General features: G+C 36.4%; 1 protein-coding gene across 4 annotated transcripts; it reads right to left on the bottom strand.

Moving 5' to 3' along the window:
- Positions 1-334: 334 nt before the first annotated feature.
- CIBAR1 (CBY1 interacting BAR domain containing 1) lies at positions 335-20364 on the bottom strand. 4 transcript variants are annotated; one of them, XM_058832929.1, is made up of 9 exons: positions 20208-20364; positions 18167-18401; positions 15654-15722; positions 10976-11077; positions 10815-10832; positions 7318-7422; positions 6689-6802; positions 5015-5134; positions 335-1153 (listed from the first exon to the last, which is right to left on the bottom strand). In XM_058832929.1, exons 1-9 carry the CDS (start codon positions 20237-20239, stop codon positions 1040-1042), a joined length of 909 nt encoding a protein of 302 aa, XP_058688912.1. In that variant the 5' UTR covers positions 20240-20364; the 3' UTR covers positions 335-1039. The 4 variants fall into 4 exon arrangements, with proteins under 4 accessions (XP_058688912.1, XP_058688913.1, XP_058688914.1 ...); XM_058832930.1 differs by having other exon boundaries at positions 335-1150; XM_058832931.1 differs by lacking the exon at positions 10815-10832.
- Positions 20365-20553: the final 189 nt, after the last annotated feature.

Genomic DNA, 20553 nt, shown 5'->3' with positions numbered 1-20553 from the left:
AATGCACTTCCTGGTTTATTTCTGCAACTGAAAGATTTTGTTACAACTAAAAATTGCTTTCCCAGTGGCAAGTTTAAATTCTTCTGCATTTGTTCTTTAGCAGATACTGGAGGTGAACAGTGTAGTAACAGCTTTCTGGCAGACAACTATACAGTGTTAAAAAATGAATACGTATAACCTCTATATCCAAACAGGATAAGAAATTACACTCAAAATGTGTAATTTCTTGTATGTTTGATGGAACCAGTAACTGAATCATGTAGCTAAACACATGAAATTTGAACTATGTGTAGCATGTCAACTAATATAATAAACAACTACATAAAATATCCACTAGTTTTATCATGAAGGCACTTTTATTTAAAAGCAAAGCAGCATTGAACATAAGATACTGGTCCAGATCCTTATTTATGACTTCATTCTGTATGTGTAAAGGAATCAAAAGTCATCTGAACCTCATGAAAGCCTGAGGAAAATGAAAATAAGAAAAACAGTACACCTCATCCTGCCTTCGGCCATCCAGAGTGGATAGCAAAACGAAATCTTAACAGGTTGTTGCTGCAAACAGTTTCTTAATTACTACAGTTACTTTAGGATGTATAAACCCAATTATAACAGTTACAGATAGAGTACTTAATAAATTCAAGAGGTGTATAAATAGAGAGGTAATATCTTGGCAAAGTAATGAGAAAACTATGTTTGTAACTGCTTGAAAGCTTAGTGCAGTTTTTGGACACTGTTCATTACATAAGTTTGAGCAAATGTGATTACAGTATAACATTTATGCAAATATAATACAGGCATCAATTTACATATTTAATTTTCTAGCTACTGAAACTGTCCACTTTCAGTGGATTTTCTTCCATTCTTTGAAACCAGTCATTTGTAGTCTGGCACTCTAGAATCAGTGCTGATTCTTGCTCCTGCTCAAATTCTAAATACATAACCGTGGTGAAATTCTAGATCCAGCATACAAAAGCCTTTAGGTAAAGGGCTTTTTCCCCCCCTTAATAAAAAAACCCTTCTTTGAACAGCTTTGTTATCTCACTTCCTTAGTAGCATCAAATTCGTCCTCCTCATCCTCCTCTTCATCATCTTCATCTTCCTCCTCGTCCTCTTCTTCATCTTTTCTTAGCATTCTGCGGGAAATCTGCTAAAACAAAAATCCAACAAAAGGATATCAACTGTTTGTTCTCTGCAAACAAAAAATAATTCTCCACTGACGCTTTCTGTCTAAATGTTTGTAGGGTTTTCATTTGGGGGAGGGGCTAAATTGTTTATTTATTAACTTTTCATAACATGCACACCAATGGAAAGATACTTGACACAGAGTAAAAATACTATAATGATTTTTAAAAGCTAAAAAAATCCATATAGTCCTTGACAACTATTACAGGATAGGGAAAATTGTATTTTTACCTAATTAATGCTAAAAATCAACAAGATGCAAATCAGTTTTTTCCTGGGTTTGGTGTTTTAACAGCAGGCTGAAGATGAGTATTAGGGCTTAATCTTATCTTGAAGACATTAGACCTCTTCAGTTAAAAGCTCAAAACTATGCTGCTCTAAGCTTTTTACATTTTTTTTTTCTTTGAAGAATGAATTAGACAAACTTGGCAAGAGTCTTGATTCATAGATGAACTTCTTTCTGTGCCCATCAATGCTTGCCTTTAGAGTGACTCCTCTTTTTGGTTCATCAAACATTAAAAACAAGTGCCAGCTGCCAAGCTTTCATCTCATTTGACAGATTCTGCAGTCTGTACTTTATTTTAATAAGGGCTCAATCTAATTCCTATTGAAGATAGATTCTTCACAGACAACGCAACATTTACAATATAAAGAAGGATATATGAGTTGTTGTTTTTCTTTCCCCCTGAGAAAGAGAACATTGAAGACAGTTATCCAAGTCTTCTGAAATACTTTTGAAAAATTTTTTCAGGTGCAGTGGGTCTCTAAGGGCATCTGCAGCTCTAATTTTGGTTGTATTTTCTGTGTCTTCTTACATAGTGATATAATAAAAACTTCTGTACTGAAGACAGAGCTTGCCTTTTTTTTAAGCAGCCCCCTATTTTAAAAGTCCTTAAATGCTCATTATTGACTTCTGAGATGTTATAATTCATACAGCTGTCTATGTAATTTAAGTTTTTTCTGTGCACATAAAGCAAACTGTAGTCATTGAACTTCTGAAAGCAGAAAAATCCTTAGTCTTGTTGATGCTCATGAAGTACGTAATTTAGCTCGAAGCAAATACTTGCTTAAAATTCCTGAACACAACAGAAAATGGAGTTAATCATTGGGTGAAGCTGAGTTAACTTGAGTTGCAATGTCTAGGGCAGCATTATTCTCATTCTGTGAAAGCAGAAAAAGACAATGGCAGTGTTTTGTAATTGGAGTTTAAGGAATGCTGCAGATTGAGCCTGTTAAGGTGAAATGAATTTTCACTGGAATCATAGTGATAGATAGAATAATTTTCTAAATTATTTTTTCTAGTTCAGAGCATCTGCAATTCTTCATCAGATCTTGCATTATATTTCTGAAGTTCCCCCCTTTCCCCTTTCCTGAAATAAGAAGTGTTCTGGCTTTATGGCTTTTTTCTGCTCACTAGTCAAATACCTCTGACCATGCAACAATTAACTAAATAGTATATTAAATATTATCACTGGTGGTGCTAATGTGGCTGTCCCTAAGAACCAAACTGGATCAGGGAAGGAAAGTGAGTAAAGAAATTACGCAGTTTAAATCCAAGTTGTTGTGCCAAAGAACTAAAACATACCAGTAATGAGATTTAATTTTTCATAACTTAATGCAAAAAAGGAAAATACGATAATTTGTTGACCATAAATAATTTTATGTAAAAATTAATTCCATGAGTTGCACGTAGTTGATGACTGTCCTTGGTTAAGCGGTTCAGCTCCATGTTTCATTGCAGATGCTACTACAAAAGCATGGCAATTCTCTCCATGTCTTAGTGTTGGAACATTCAGATGCATTCTTTACAATAATGGTTAAAATAATACTTTACTGTCCTACAGAGCGTCAGGTGTGAAAGTCGGTTACATTTAATGCATGTAGATAAAACTTGTTTACTTAAATTTGATTGAAAATCATTCTGTTTTGCTATAGTTCTAAAATATAAGATATATCAACCTGAACTGGTAAACCAAAACAGGATAAATTGCCAAATGAAGTGTTGTAAAATGAAGGACATAGCTCTTTGTGAGAAAATTAATCAAGCTCAAGGAGTACTTTAGATTTTTAACGTACAGATAATACAGAAAGTTAGTCCACATAGCCTGAAATAAATTCAAAGATGGTGTGTGTGTTAAATCCTCTGAAAAGATCTGAATTGTGTTACTGGCACACTTTATTCCATCTTGTATGCAGTGACTTCCCACACTGTCCCCCAACTACAGGTTAGTGTTCATGTGTGTTTGTCTGTCCTCCCCTGCCCCACAGACTTGGGCTGTGTGATTCTGTGAACTGCTTCCCACATTATTTATACTGCTTTACATTGGAAATTGCAAAGTACTGCATTACAGACAGTAAAGGATTACTGTGTAGCAGGAAACTAGATTTGTCAAAAATCTCAGAGTGGAAGATCCACAGAAAAGGTAAGTCACCTGAAGGTTTTTCTCAATAAAGCATTTTTCTTCCCTCATGAAATGTTTGGTGGTTCCCAAGATTAGAGCCCTTAGTGTAATCCAGCACCTGTTATTTAAGAATCAGGAAAAGGGCTGCCCTTTCTTCACTGTTCTATGGTGACTGGATTAGTAGGGTGTTCCACTCCTTTTCTGTGCCGTATGATTCCCCTCTGCAGATGCACTGTACAGCCAACTAAGATGACCTTATTTTGAATTGCACTGCAGTTTCCCTCTAGGTCTAGATGACTTCCTGTATTTTTTCAGGTAAGTGAGAGGTTATGAGAACATTTACACCCAAAGTTATAATTAAGACAGCAGTCTAGGAAATGAAAAAGGTTAACTTTAGTTAGTCAAAATAGAGTTCCACTTCACCTCTGGGAGAAATCAGTGTATGTACTCTCAGTTTTCTCTTGTTTTGTGTTTTTTCTCTCTAATATTTCCTGAAGTAGCTTGAACATGAAATTTCCTTGAATGATAGAAAGGACTGGCAAGTTACTCAATCAAGGTAGTAGTACTTCATGCACTGAATCACTAGGCTGTATCTCTTCAGATGACACAATTCATACTTTTAACAACAGAACAGCTCACCTGTAATAATTGATCTGTTCTGTGTTGAGAGCAGAGAAGGTGTAAAGTATGTACAAAGTCAAGAAAAATTTTCCTTACTACAATACCAATGCATGATTCTATTCAAAGAAGAAGAGTAAGATACATACATTTTATTTGTGGCTTTGTCTTTAACTGAAACACTGGTAAGAATCATTGCAGTTATAGGATTACAGTTGCAGTAAGTTAAAAATAATTTAGGCATTTTACAATGTCTGCAAGTTCACTGCTTAAACAAGCGGCAAAGATATTTTTGCAAGGTAGCTGGCCCAAAAAGAGGGCACTGTCTTCAGCTGTTTCACTCATTTTTATCATCCTTTTGCTCAGCTGCTGTGAACTTTGAGAGTATAAAAGGAGACATCTGTTGGTCATGGGTTTGCTCCTCTGCTAGAAGGCATCACTAGTCTGGATTAGGACCTGGTGGGCCACGCTCTATAATCTGAATACTAAAAATATGCAAGTATTTAAAGAATGTCACTACTCTTTCAAACAAGCTCCTAGATCTTTGCAAGATGCCAGTTTGTTGATGGAAGACCAAGTATTGCTGGAAATGGCATGTCAAAAGTAAGCAACACAGCTTTAAAAGCTGAGGGTTTTTTCTCTCAATGAAAAAGCTGCATTATCAAGAGCTTAATATGATATTTATGTCATTGAAAAGTTTCTTTACATTTCTGATGGTCCCAAACTGAGTAAAGACAGGGGATGCATGTGCATTATCTTAAGTAGAGTTTTAATACAGTGATTTAGTATGTCATCTTTTTTCTTACCTGTGCTGTTCTCAGTGAAGATTTCAAGGAGCCAGTTCTTTGCAGGGGGGACTTGGAATTTGCACGAACTATGTCTAAGCGAGACTGACAGTCTGGTGGATAAAGTGAGCTCCGAAAAACCTAAGCAGATGGAGAAATCTCTGACTTAGATGCTAGCAAGCTAAGAATCCAAGACTGAAGCTTGCAGAAATGCAGCACTGGACAATGAAACCTGATCTAGAGATGTGCATCAACTGTAGTATGGGCTGATGACTTTTAGCAGAAACAGTGTCCTTGCTTAACCTAGACACATCAACATACTTATGTGGTCAAGGTAAACATTCTGCAGAGGTTTGGGGGCATTTACACAGGGAAAACTGTACTGGTTTCCCACCAACTTATGTAGCTGAGTTTCAGGCTAAGCTAGACATATGAACCACAGCAACTCCTTCAGGCTCTCCATTTCTTGCAAAGATGAACTCAGCCCCTTCACAAGCAAATCCCTGCTGCCTGACACAGCTGCCATCAGAAAAATGTTACTTGCAACGTACAGGAGATGTACAACTCAAGAAAAATTTGGGAAACCTCTTAGAATACAGGGGAGACTGTAACATCCATTATATTTTTAAGTTATTTCAATAACCAATACAGCTATTTCTGTAAGACTTTAGGTCAAGGAGATGGTATATTATGGTCAGTATTTTTATGAAAAGTAATTATCCAATTAACAGGAAATTTAAAATGAGATTAAAAATTTGGTTGTGAAAGCCAAAGTACTGACTTAAAGGAGATTTCTTAATTGGTGCCATGTGACATTATAATTGTGAAACTAAAATAGTACAAAATTGCTATTTAAATCATGCCATGAAGTAAAATTACCAAGTAGTCTCAAACATGACTGTCACTGAAGAAACATGTTCTTTTAAGTCTTGTGCTAACTTGGTTCTGAGCTATGTCGTAGAAAAAATAAAATTATGACTGGTAGGACTTACAAAAAAGTACTGAAAATGATGCAACTTTTTTTACAAACCTAACATATATACACAACACACATTTCAATGATATTAAGTTTAAAGGCCCAACATTCAGAAGAACTGCAGGAATGAAAAAAGGACTGAAAAGCATATCTTGGCAAAGAGAGACTATAATTCAAATAGAAAAGAAAGGGTGACTTGAATGTGGTTACTGCCACAAGGCAAAAAAAACCAGTGTAGTAAATAACAAATGTCTCTTAATTCTAGAACAGCCTAATAAAAATGATTAAAAGATGAAAACAAGTAAACAAAATTCAGGTTAGAGGGAGATCTTTAATGCAGTACTTAGTCTTTACATAATTTTATCACAGCAGGGTAAGATTTTTTTCTATGTGCATCTTTAGAGCAAGGCTCACTGCAGAAGTGTTCTTGAAAAACTATGTTTAGCTGAGTTTGGAGTGGCAGGTAATTTTATGAGTCTCTTTTCTGAGATTTGTGGGAAAGATTAGATTGCCACTGCAATTTCTCTCTGTGTTCTTTGAGATTATAAACCTGCATGCTTTTGCTGAAGAAGTGCAAAAAAGAGGCTTGGTATACATGAGTTTGTTCTGGGAACCTGAAATATTTGTTCCATTTTTCTGTGTGGGACAGGTCTAGCCCAACTGTGAAAACTGTATTTATATAGGAAGTAAATGGAAAAGCAAATCTCAATCACTCTTACCTCCAAATCTTCATTTTCATCAATATTTTGGATATTCTGGTAGGCAGCAGTAAGTATCTCTAAAGCCTTCCCATGGAACAACATTTCAATAGTTATAAATTCAGAAAATATGTTCTGAAAGCAAATGAAAATAAAGGTTTTCTTAATGCAGTAAAGTACATTTTCACTTCAAAAAATTACTGTATTCTTTGTTTGGTATTTATATAAGTAACTGCATAATACTTGGTACTTTTAATAGTCAGACCTGAATTTTAGAAATTAAACATAAATGCTGGCTGGGCTATCACTTATGCAGTTATTATTTAATAATAAATTATAAATAAATACTTCAAAAGTAAAGAGGGAATGTTATTAGGAATATAACATGTCTTACTGAAAAGTCACTTGATAATCTCCAATATGTATTCACAAGATGTCAGTCAGAAATTTTGCTATTTTGAAGATACTCTTTTATAGCAGGTTAAGGGTAAGTTATCTGTAGATTCTATACATATCTATAATTTACAATTCTGTCAAATATTCATGAATACCATGAGATTTGCATTTCAGTGAATACTGAATGTTGCTAATCTTGCCCCTGACTAACTATAGTAATTTTATTGTGGAAGATGAAATGTGAGCATACATACTTTGATGTCCCTTATCTTCTGTTTCTCAAAATGATCAATGGTTTCCTCTAAATGCCGAGTTGTTCGAGTAGCATCCAGTGTCGCTCTCTGCAGTTCATTTTCAGCCTGGTAAAGTAAAACAAAGGTGAAATTAGTCCTGCATTTGATACAAAGCTACTTGCTGTAATTGCCATGAAAACATTTAAGTCTGAGTTTACAAAACAATACATATCTGTGTTACAGTATTTTAAATCTGTAGCTTAATGAACATATAAAGATGCCTTCTGCACTCTTGTGACCTTGATGTGAAACATGAAAAATGACCAGCTGCAGCCAGTCAGGAAAGTTCCTCTGCCCTGATTAGCTTTCTGTAATAATCAAGGAATAGTTTTACTGAGCCTTTGACAACAGAGTGACTGGGTTTAGGTACTTAACCCAGCACATGCCAGTGCAGGGGGGAGCAGGAAAGATCACCCCTTGTTTTCTACTGCAGATCAACCTGCTGGCTACAGAAAATCTTTTCCAGTATAGTGTGGTGAACCTCATCTTAGTAAGTTTTTACGTATTATTCAAATTGACAATTATAGCAGCAGCTGGTACCAATGTTCCTGCAGGGTAGAGTTATTGTAATTTTTAGATTCAAATGCATTTCAAGTATTTATGTTTTTGATATTTTTGTATTATTATCTTAATAAAAAACACCTTCAACATGGCACTGGGAAGGGGAAACATGAACCAGTTCTAAGCACATTCTTATTTGCTGTTTTTTCTTATTTTTCTTATTTTGTTACTACAAAAAGCATTTTAGATAGCTATTTTAATTAGATATAATTATGAGCTTTCTATAAAGTTTGCTACCGTTTAATGAAATATATTGAAACTGTTCTGATTAAATCAAGTCTGAGAACTGTGTACTATTTATAAATTAACAATGTACAGTTGTAACAGCTTGCACTTGTAATCTATAAGATTTGGGTCTAAACTTCTGTTATTTTCCATAAATAATTGGTCAAACATCATACACTATGATACTTACAGGCTCAGTCAGTAAGTATTATCACAAATCTATTTTGTCATGGGATTTGAAAGTAGTATATGGATCAAGTACTGTATTCTATGATCAAGTTGTAGGGTTCTTCCCATTTCTACAAAACTGCAATTTAAGAGAGGTTTTTTTCTAATGCAAAAAAGACACCACAGGTCCAGTTCTTGTGATCTAGCTTGTAGTGTTACATATATAGAAACCTATATTTATATTTATAAGGCATAAGGCATGCTCTATTCACTTCTTTGACTAATCTGCTAATCTTACTTTACAGGATTATCAATTTGAAACAATCCCCTTTCAAAAACATAGACAATATTCTGCCATTAAGGGGCAAACAAAATTGATAATGTTCTTTAGTAGTACATCAGGTCAAATGTCCATCTCTCTTTCTTGATTTTGCCCAAACCACAAGAGGGAAGAAAATAGATTTTGTGTATTTTCAATTACTTCAGTCATCACTCTGTAAGTGATGGCAGCAATTATGCAGAAGGCAGCCCTTACACATAATACAGTATGTTATTTCTATGATAATCAGATTTATCTCCTTAATACATCTTAGATTGGACATAATTTGTGCACAGATCCTTTCGAGAGGAATTCTGGTTGTTTTAGAGTGAAGTGTCTGAAGTCACAGAGCCTGCATAGTTTGGATAACAGCAGCTTGGTATTTTCTCCTCTGAACACTCACCTGTGACTGGAAATATTAGTAAAGGAAAAAATGGCAATGTGGCAATCAATATTCATGGACATGTTCATATTCACTTCTACTTTTAATATACTGTGAACTATTTACCTTATTTATTTCAAAATGTCTATATATTTAGTTTTCTTATTATGTTGTCTGAAGCTTGTGGCTGTAAGATGTACAGTTTGTTAGAGCTTTGCTAGAATTCAAGTATCCAGGCTAGAGCATTTCAGGACAGCTGTTTGTTTTGGACTGAGGGTTTGGTTATTTATTTTTAAAAGAAAAAAATAAAAAGCAGGAAACCTACAGTTTAGCAGACTTCTTCAGAAAAAATAATCTATTTTGATTTACAGAAGTGTATTTTTAAAAACCTGGTAATGTTTTCTTTTCAAAGGCATGCTAACACCCCATTTGTGAGATGGGAGTGAATAAAGATCCTCTGCTATCTGTGGCTAAAGTTGTTTACTACTGAAACATCACAGTTGCTCAAGAATAAGAGAACCCCAGCAGGTGCCCAGCTGATGTCTTCTAATGTGGTAAAGGCTCGCTCAGACCTGAAAGCTGACCTGCACTTCAAAGTGCACCTCAAAAGCAAATGAACACATTCCTGCTCCTAATACCTTTTTATTTTGTGTCAGTCATTTTAAAATACAAATAGGCAGCATTTGGTGCCTTTGCCATATGTAGAATCCGACTAAACTGAGATTTTATAACTGTTCAGGCAAAGCCTTAAGTGCAGAAAACAGGTAAACAAGAACCTAAGTCACAGAAGAGTACTTGGGAAAAGCTTAGAAAAGAAACAAGAAGAAATTAACTAATTGCCAGTGACATACCCATGAAATGAAATGGGAATTAGCTTGAGGGAGAAAAATGGGACCAGTCTCCCTTTGGGGAAAACAGCTTATTGTTATAATTCACTTCCTTAATTCCAACAAAAGAGAACTTTGCAACACAGCTCAAGTTCTAACCTCGTGGCTGACACACGTCTGCCTTGATTTCATGAGGAATTCTAATTAGTCATGACTTGTTTTAACTGATTTGATTAATATTAAATGGAAATGATCTGGCAAAGATAAAAATAAAATGTAGTTCTCCTGTGTTCTGTTTAACCAACACAGCCATTTTCACTCTTTCTACAGTCTCATGCCCCAGTCACTAGAAAGATCTTAAAGAATCTGAAACACAGTTGACAAAATCCAACAACAAATAAGACTGCTTAATTCCCAAGTCCAACACTGAAATATAATAAAAAGTAAACAGTACATCATGAACCTAGATCCTGGATCATAATACGTAAGCGTAAAGGGACTGAAGTAGGATTGCCTTGATCCCGTTTATTTTGGCATTCCCTAGATTCTGATTGCTTCAAAATTTGAAACTTTGATGAGATTTTAATGGAAATTCCAGTTCAGTTTGATGGAGGCTTAATTTCTCCCACTGAGATACAGAATAGTACACTGGGGAGGGTGACTGGTCTTTGGAAAGGAAGAGTACTCTAGTTGAGTATTCTACTAACAGAATAACAACTTATCCTTTCTTGCAGCTGGAGGAAACTTGTATCTCATCTAGGTACAAGGAAGCACAATTACCAAAATGGCAGGGAGAAAAACAATAAAACAGTAAATCCACAGAAATATAAAAAGAAATTGTTTGATTTCACTTACTTTCAAAAACTTCCAAATTCCTAGGTGTAACCTATGCCTACCTCTCTTGCATAAATGTATCAAACAATTCATAGTTTCTCTTCAATTCAAAAGTAACTACTTAAGTACTTAAGTAGCTTACTCTGTAGCAGCTGTAACTCTTCATGAAGTTTAAGAAAAGATTCAACATTGGAAACAGTCCCTCTCAGGAGCATTATTGTTACTACAATTTCCTAAATGTAACAGTTTAATTCCCAAGAAATTTTAAAAATATTTCTCATAGTGACTAGAAATGCAGGATACAATAACATGTAGATCTGATGGATTCCGCTGACGTGTCTTTTCCAGTTGAGATAATTGCTTGGCTTCTCGGTTCTTTGCTGTTAAAGTTGCTTTAAGATCATCCTGGAAATAAAATGTTTTAGACATATATGAAATAAACCTAGGATAATACAAAATATGCTCTCCTTCATACATGCACTGCCTAGAAAACACAGACAAAACTTCTGCTTTGAATAAAAACAGACTTCAGTGATGTGTTAATTGATCCTCTGAAAGAGAAGTCAGTAAAGACTGAGAGAGTTCAGCACCTTGTGCAAACCCCTATAGCACACACTATGATTGAAAATGTGGTGAAGAAAAAGATACTCACAGCTTTACATGTGAAGTATAGCAGATGGTCACAAGCTGAGATCCCCAAAGCATTAAGAAGGCAGACTCATTCCTGACTTAGCAATGGAATATATGTGGTACTTAGAAATAAAAAGCAGTATCAAATAAAGTGGCATCATTAAAAAAACAAAAACCAAAGCAGGCAGCAGTCAGTACCAAGGTGAAGTTATGAAGAAAATACAACTGCTGTCACCTGTCCACTGCTGTCACTGCTGGCAGTGGAGCTGCTGAAGGGGCTGGAGCAGAAGTCTGATGAGTGGCTGAGAGAGCTGGGAGTGTTTAGTGTGTTTAGCCTGGAGAAGGCTCAGGGGAAACCTTATCACTGTCTACCTGAAAGGAGGCTGTAGCCAGGTGGGGGTCAGTCTCTTCTCCCACGCAACCAGTGACAGGATGAGGACATATAAGCTGTACCAGGGGAGGTTTAGATGAAATATGAGGAATTTTTTTTCCACTGAAGGGGTGGTAAGGCATTGGAATAGGCTGCCCGGGGAACTGATGGAATGACCATTCTGGAAGTGTTCAAAAAAGGTGTTGAGACATAGTTTAACTGGTGAACATAGTGATGCTGGGCTAATGGTTGGACTCAGTGATCACAGAGGTCTTTTTTGACCTAAACAATTCTGTGCTACAAGGTACTATAGGAATTCTATGACTGAAAGGGTTAATATGGCTGCATATTTATATATATACATTTAGTAAAGTGTTTAAATTCATTTCAAATGAAATACATCCAAGTAATGATGTAGCTGGAGAAGATAAAACTTTGCTGATCTAGAAAAGGAAGAAACTGTTGATCATCATTTTTGCTCCATTTCCAAAGGAGAAGTAGTATGTACTTCTAGGAAGACCTGTGACAATTTGAGAATGTTCATCTACTGGTTTTCTCAAATTTTTGTTCATGCTATGAAACTGTGTTTTGCAAACTGTTAGACTTTCATGAACTGTAAGATTATCAGTCAAGTATTTATCACTCCACTTAAGCCAGTATGGAAAAGGTCATTAATTTTGATGGTTCCAGTTTAAAGAAGCAGTAGTTTGGAACAAGGAGAAATACAGTGTAAGGTCTAACAAAATCTGAGGCAGAACTGGGCATGCATTTCAAATGACCTTTTACTCTAAAAATATGACTTCCCATTTATTTACTACTCCAGAATGAAGTTAGAGCTATTAGAAACTATCATATTGGGAAGTTGTCAGTATTCCTTCCTTGGATTTAACAATTTTAATGCTTATATGTCTCCGTCACTCAGAAGGATATGCAACTATGAATGTGTCTTACAGCAAGTTTTGTGATCCTGTGAGCAGATCACTACTCAGTGACAAGCACAAGATTGTCAAGTTTCACAGTGCTGTGTGTTCCCCTTCAGTAATGAGGCTGCACAGGAGGTTGGGGTCAAAACATGTAGTTTCTTCCTTGTTTCGGTCCTTACTGTCTATGTCCTTGTAAATAACTGTCATTTTGCTTAATTTCTAGGGACACAGAGCTGGCTTCTGATAATAAAATCTACTTCATCCCATCAAAGCTGATTTTATTGCTGTTCTTTCAGAAGGAAATTTATGCCACCTCTTAGGTCAAAGATTACTGAAGGCCTTTTATGAAAACCATGTGACTACAAGAAAAGGAATAATATAATTTTTTTAAAATTGTTTTTTCTAGTTTTAAATTTTAAAGGTAGAGAAAGAGAAAAGAACATATTTATTTTTAAAATAACAAAGTTTTCTATCTAATGGTCACAGTTTCATGTTTAGTGCTATTTAATGACTGAGCCCTATTAACAGCACTGATTTTCTAGGCCCATTTACAACAGTCAATCAGATTGAACACTATGGCTTGAAAGGGTTCTGACTTTCATGCAAGGTGTACTTGAGGATGCAAAGTTTTAGATTTTCTTTCTAGCATGTAGTGATTTTGGAAATACCTACAGGGACTGAACTGTTTCCCCTTCTACCTCTGTCTTCTGTACCAACAGCCACCATGAAACATACTTCTCTTCTAGCCAAAGTGTGACAAAGAATTAGTGCTACTATGGCCACAGTAGTGAAGCTGTGTACAAGTTTTGGATGTACAAAAGTAGGGCCCAGTTACATACATATTTTGTCCAAGAAAAGGGTGCAGAAAAAAACCAATAAGAATATTAAAAAGCTGGGGAAGATACAATTTATGGTGAAAGAATCAAGGTGTACATTACCTAACAAAAAAATATGAAAAATTTGTTTTATTAGCATCTAAATACCTTCATCCAGAAAAAAACCCAGAGCATTACAGAGCTCTTTCATCTCAGTGGAGCATATAACAAGAACCAAAGATTAGCTGAAGTCTTTCATTGAAAACAAAACACCACAAACATCAACTAACCACCAACAGTCCTACATTCACCTCCAGTGTCTTTAGACCAAGCTTTGATGTTTTTGGAAAATATGCTTGAGTTGCACTCAAGGAAAAGTGGAATGGAATAGGCAATGAGATAAAAAGTACAAAGAATATAAAATTATTCATAGTCCCTCTAAGTTTTAACTATGAATTCAAGTCACACATAAGAACTCTGGTCACACATCTATTTTCAAATTATACAGAAGTACAGCTACAGTTCATCCACCAGACAATGAGCTGGCAGAGCCTCATCACTGTACTGTTACCTGCTTTAGTCACTGAAGTTATTAAAGCAAATCAATCCCTTCTTCTGCACGTGGATCACCTTGGTTTTATGATGTCCTGTTTTACATGAAGAAAAGGAACCGGGAAAAGAGTTGCCAAAAAGCAGAAAAGTGAAGATTGATATATAGATCAACGAAACAGAAAGAAATCCTCATATCCTATTGTTTACCTGTGTTACAGGACAAGAACATGCTTTTAGCTTCCACTGAAGCTATTCAGCATAGTAAACCAGAACAAGTGAATGAAACAATTTTACTGCACTAGCAAATAAATGACAACATTACTCTGATTGACCTGGGTCTCTTTAAAGCATTTAGTAGCACAGGACACTGATGTCTTACATCACTGAAAAGCAACAGTTGTTTTTAGATAAAGCACAGAAATACTGCTGTGTACTTCCTGGAACAGATCCAATAAGTAAGCAGCAGTGGGAACACCCCCTTTACAGAAAGTAGCTATAATGATATACTCTGCCTGATTTCACTTAGTCAGCTAATGCAGTTACAGCTAAAGCAGTCCTAGAACTAGCAGCTTGTGCTAGATTTACATGAGTGACAAAATTTCCTTTGTCACTAAATATGTTCTAGTGATTATAGATGATAACTGAAGACCAGGTAGTTGAAGTTTTAACCAAGGTTCATGGTCAACGTGCAGTGGGAAAAAAAATAACCATTTAATGACCTACATCTTTAGTGAACTCTATCTTAGTTCAAAGGTAAACTGGTAAAATAGTTGATCCCATCTACAGTTTAAAAATGCTCTTGTACTCCCCAGTGCAGCTAAAATAAATATTATGCAATGCTTTCTGGCATTCTGAAAGGCAAAGACTACAGGAAATTCAATTCACTGTTGCAAGCAATGATCTGGATTCAGTTGCTTCTGTCCTCAGCATTACTGGCTATCAGTGGCAGTGCACCTCAAGGCAGTCTCTTCAATGCTGTGGAAGCCCCAGGCACTGCTGTAATGTTTTGTCTCCTCAATAACCCTACATCCACAAACAAATGAAACTTGTCTTCCACCCTCAACATTTATACCCTGCAATACCCAGTTCTAGATCTCACAAATTGGGTTTCAGAGTGACCATTAAGATACCAGGTTTTAGGCTCTATAGTCTACAGCTCTGCTAAGGACTACCATGGGTAGTCCTACTCAAATGCCAGATGCATTTCCTTCACAATTGTTTCTCTAACCACCAAGTAAGGTAACTGTGCAGTAAGTTTCAAACACTACTTGGTTCTTCACAATTTGAAAAAAAAAAACAAAACCAAAAAAAAAACCCCAATAATAACAATAATAAGTTATAATAATAGCAGTAGTAGTAGTATCATCACCACCATCATCAAAATCGAACAATAACATATGACATTATTTATAAATAAAAAGTCCTGAATTTACACTATCCAGGAAATTTCATACTGATACCTTTTCTGAACATTTGCTTATGTTCAAAGAGCCTGAATATCCTTGTCCTCACATCATAGCTCTTTCCTCCAACATATATATAGCTTCAGTTCAGATGTGTAACTACATAATTAAGTTAAACTGATTATTGAAATATGAAAAATAAGAACCATTTTCCCCATAAACAAAAAGTTTTCAACTGAGTGACCAGGACACTGAAATGTACCTTGTGAGAAAACACGTTTAACCTACCCTTTTAAGTTTTACTATGCTCCCGTAACATTTCAGAGGTTCAACAACCTTGGCTTCCAGCCTGTCAACCTACAGAAAGAAATGACAAGATTGGTAAAGTCATCCATGATGTGCAGAAATGGAAACAATTAATTCAATAGCGACTCATCTTATTACAAATTAAATCTGTATATGCTGAAAAAATATTAGGATAAGTTTTAAAAAATTTTGTAAAAACTACAGTCAAGTACATTAACCAAGAAAGAATTTGTTTTCTGAAGAGCTCAAGCTGATTTCTAGTGGAATTCCTTTTTTCTTAATTAGACCAGGATAAATGAAACAGAGAAAATTCTGAATACATTAAACTGAGTACTAAATACATCCAACATTGTATTTTGGAGTTCTGTAGCTTTCTATCTAAAGATCAGTGTATTTGGTCTACACTTACTGATAGGTTACAGACTAAGCAATGTTTTCTATCAAATATGTTGTACAAAATGGAACACTTCTTAAAAATAATGATAACATCAATCACTGCTACTAAGTGCACTAAAAATACCAGTAACAGGATATGTAAAATGCATAAATGCTCTCACAGATGAATGGTTCTGAATTTTTGTTTCAGTTGTCCTAGTCAGAAAAACAGCTACATATGGTCAGACAGGCAACAGGATAAGACCTGCTTTTCAAATCTGACAAAATTGTCTGAGTGGCCCAGCACAATCTGCCAATGATTTACGGACCATGAGTGAATCCTGTGGCCCATCGCTGTTACATCCAGATTAGGACAAGGTGCATACCTCTACTGGGAAGGGACAGTTCCCTCTATACTGGTAGTCAGCCAAAATCTATGCCAGCTGAGCAAACATTTCTCCTTGATACCATCTACCAGTGCACTGTCAAAAAATTTCACTTGAACTGCCAATAGAATAGAAAGGAATAGGGCAGTAAGGCTCTAAACAACACATGTGTTACAGATGTACCAAATAACCTGTCCATCTTACTTACCTATCACATGTCATGGTACCTCACACCTCAGTATTTATATATCTAGCACTGCAGCTAAAGACCAAAAATTGATAATCCTTATAAGCTAATTTTCCTTTGCCCACTTTGTCAGCATACAGGAAAACTGTTAAGTGGCTTAATGCCAAGAAAAATCAAAGCTGAGATAAAATATTTTGTTTTAAGGAAAAAAGGAGAACTTGATTTAAAGACTAAAAGCTTCTCTTTTCCTTTGCTGCTTCTGCTTTTTTTTTCTTTCACAGGGCAATATTGATTCACAGACAGGCATGGCAGGAAGATGTAGGCCAAATGTCAGTTTTTAAAAACACATTTAAAATCAACAAAAGCAAAATTCAAGTTGCTACATATGTACCTCAAAATTACAGGTTCATAGTTTAATGATGGAAAGAGAGAGATCATGCAGTCTGAGTTCACATTCATCCTTGGCCACAATATAAATTTAATAACAGAGGATAATTTGCTATTCCATCAATTGAAGCAGAAGGACCTACATGGTGCTCAGCTGGAGCCAGATGTATAAGAGCTTATGGAAAAATAAAAATCGCACACACCCTAAGGTTTCTTATTACGTCTTAAAAATCCCTCCCTAAATAGATTGTTAAAGATCCACACATATTCCTTGTATTTCAAACTCTCTCTTTCCCATATTGACTACTTTTAAAAGGTTTTATTTTTCCACTTTGTTATTATGAAGAGATGACTTGCAATGCTTTCCAAAATAAAAAAAGTCCTATCTGAAGACATAAAGAATGCCAACACTTGTAGTAGACTCTTTTGAATTATACTGGGTCTTAGCTGTTCAAAACTATAAATGGGAATATGTTCTACTAAAAGAATAGATACATACTCCAAACACTAGTTTGAGTACGTGTGAATGAATTATTTTTTATCTCAGTATTTGGAATTCTGCATCATAAGTTACAGTTTTCCTGGCACCACACATGAATGTGTAAGTGGCATAAACACCTTTCTTTACACTCTCACTCATCTAGCAGAAATGTGGCTATATAGTCACATATGGTCCAAATCAAGTTTGTACTTTTAATGCTTAACGACAAACTTATGAAATCTACAGTGGTCCCTGACAGTACCTCTTCAATACTATTTCTGATAATGCTTAGCAAAAGGAAAATTACTGATTTTGCCTCAGACCTAGACTGCTGCTAGACAACACAACTCACAAAACTGAAAAAGAACACTTTATTAACTATAAATCATAATCTAAAGTCTAAGACCAATAAAAAAAAACTTTCAGAAATACTTTAAGTGTTCATAGGGACAGTTTTGATGACTTCAACAGGACTAACTTTAGGCAATTTTTCTTGAAGTGATTAGAAGGGTAAATGATGAATGCTTGGCAGCCTACCCTGCTCAGACATTACTATATTTAGACATATTTTCTCCTGTTTCTTTTCCAATTGCAGAATATATGATTTCCCTTTTAATCACAGATAAGTAACTGAAAAGTTCAGATGGCAAACACAACATGTACAGCTTTAATTTTGTACCTCTGCCTGGCGATAATCCTGAAGTCTGGAAAATTCATCTGCAAAGTTTTTCAGTCCAACTTTTAAGTTTGGTGTCTCTGTAGCTGCATATGCATATATTTCATTTACTAGAAGATCTGCTTTGTCTCGTAGTCTGGCAGTTTTACGTACATATCCAGCAAATATTTGGCACAATTCACCAAAATGTTTTTCCACATTTGAAAGAGCATCTTGTATTTGTCTAGTCTGATTGTCCCTGGATACCAAAGAAAAATAAGTGAAAAATAAGAAGGGCAGAAATATTTACAACACATACAAAAGGAAAACTATATAATTATATTATTAATAATTTGGATATCTCATTTCAGTGCAAAGCAGAAATTTATTCTGAGAAAGAAAATGTTGTAACTGATGTAATATGTGCTTATTTATGAATGAAAAACAAACAAAAAAAGCAGATTTACACTTAAAGATCCAATAGATGAAAACCTAAATCACAAAAATCTGCTTGGAAGTTTTCCTCCTGCATTTAAGTGAAGCTCACTATTACTAATGGTATTAGTTATTAATGCAGCGGTAACACCTGCAGTCTCAAACAAAACTTCTGCAAGGCTATCCCTTCCTGCAACAGCCTGCCCTCTAAACAGACAAGGCAATGGCTGGAGAAATTAGGCAGTAGAGGACAAACTGGTACAGATACTAAATGTTCTTTAAATTGTAAACAGTTACCAAACTGCACTACAGAGGATAAAATACCACTGAGAATTAAAGAAGAAAAGTGAATGGACACAAGAGGTAAAAACTCTTAAAACCACTGAAAGGACATTCACCACACTAATAAATTACTTTCCTTTAAACTACATAAATCTAATGAATTTATTTGATCCAATGCCTGTATGTTTCATTATTAATGATGTAGACAAGTCATTCCAGTAACTCACATATTTCACTTTGTATTTTGCTTTCATATTCCTATATTATTTGATGGTTATGTGAACTCATGCCAGTTGTTGATCTGAGTGAAACAGCTGTAAGACAGTTCAGCTAACAGTACCTGCCAGATACTGTGTCAAACACAAGGTTATTGATGTTAAGTACTAGAATTCTGTGCAAAAGAATTCACTCTTACCACTACCTTTGCAGGGGACAGAAACAAAAACTTCCTTCATATCCTTAAGCTATCCCAATACTGCTGACCAGTAATTAAATACTGACTTTTTATCAGGATACATGATGATCGGAAAAATTCAAAGAAATTTAGTACTTTGAGACTAAACAACAATGCAATCAATTCAAATGAGGAACACCTTTACTTCAGAAAAAGTATTTCATGCCCAAGTTTTGCCTTGGGCAAAACCCCAGTTGGGTTGCTTCATGGCAAGCTGTTTGGAAGACTGTTCAAAAGAGATGCCGTTAAGGTTGAAAAAACTCCAAGGACGTTATTCAGTCCCCCAAGACAAGCTGGAGCACAGAACCACTTGAACAGGGACGGTTTCACCAGGTAAGCAGGCAAGTAAGAATTTCATTAAGTACTCATAAAGCTGTTTTTCAAAATTATAGTACCTAGTAAGATCTTCATTAAAAGGTATGTATTTCCTATTTTCTTGAAAGATCTTCATGTCAGAAAGTGTTTCCCTCCAGGAGGAAGACGTAATCTCATCAACTTTACAATTCAGATCTTACAGTATGCCTATTCAACTAGTATTTAATTTTGGGATGCGAAACATTATGTTTTCTTACATGGGGGTATAAAAGTTTTTATTCCCCCCTCATTATCGCGACCGCTTAACTTGTCCTCAGATTTATTCGCGAGAGGTCCAAATAAATATCCGCAGCACATCTGTACTCCATCTCTGCACAGCACACTAGGCCTGGAAAAGTTTTGCGGCCTTCACCGGAGGAAGGCAGAGGCGGCCCCCATCTCCTAGGGAGGCAGATGCGCTAAGAAGGACCTGGCCCGCATGGCTCCCCGGCCCCCGCGCCAACCCCGGGCACGCTGCTCGGAGCGGGGCTTCCTTCCCCGAGCAGCCCGGGGCTCCCCCGGCTCCCCGCGCCCCCGTACCTGGCGTCCGGCCCGCGGCCCAGCAGCATCATGGTGGCGTTGCGGCGGCGGCCGGCGGGAAGCAGGGAAGGAGGGCGGCGCTCCGCGTGCGCTCGGTTTCCATGGGCACCCGGCCCGGCTCCGCCCCGCGGCCTGCGGGACCGGCTGCGGCAGCTCCGCGGCCGGGAGGCGCCGCTGGGGGCGGGCGCACAAGCCCAGAAAACCGGGATCGATGCGGCTGGAAAGGAGCGCTGACATCATCGGGTCCAACCTCTGAGCGAACACCAGGGTGTCAGCTGGAATATGGCACTGAGTGCCGCGTCCAGTCTTTCCTTAAACACCTCCAGCTACGGTTACTCCACCACCT

This window comes from Poecile atricapillus, chromosome 2, assembly GCF_030490865.1.
Source record: "Poecile atricapillus isolate bPoeAtr1 chromosome 2, bPoeAtr1.hap1, whole genome shotgun sequence".
In the NCBI taxonomy this organism is placed as follows: domain Eukaryota; kingdom Metazoa; phylum Chordata; class Aves; order Passeriformes; family Paridae; genus Poecile; species Poecile atricapillus.
Note: the sequence above shows the minus strand (reverse complement) of the source record. Positions and strands in the feature narration are given on the sequence as shown.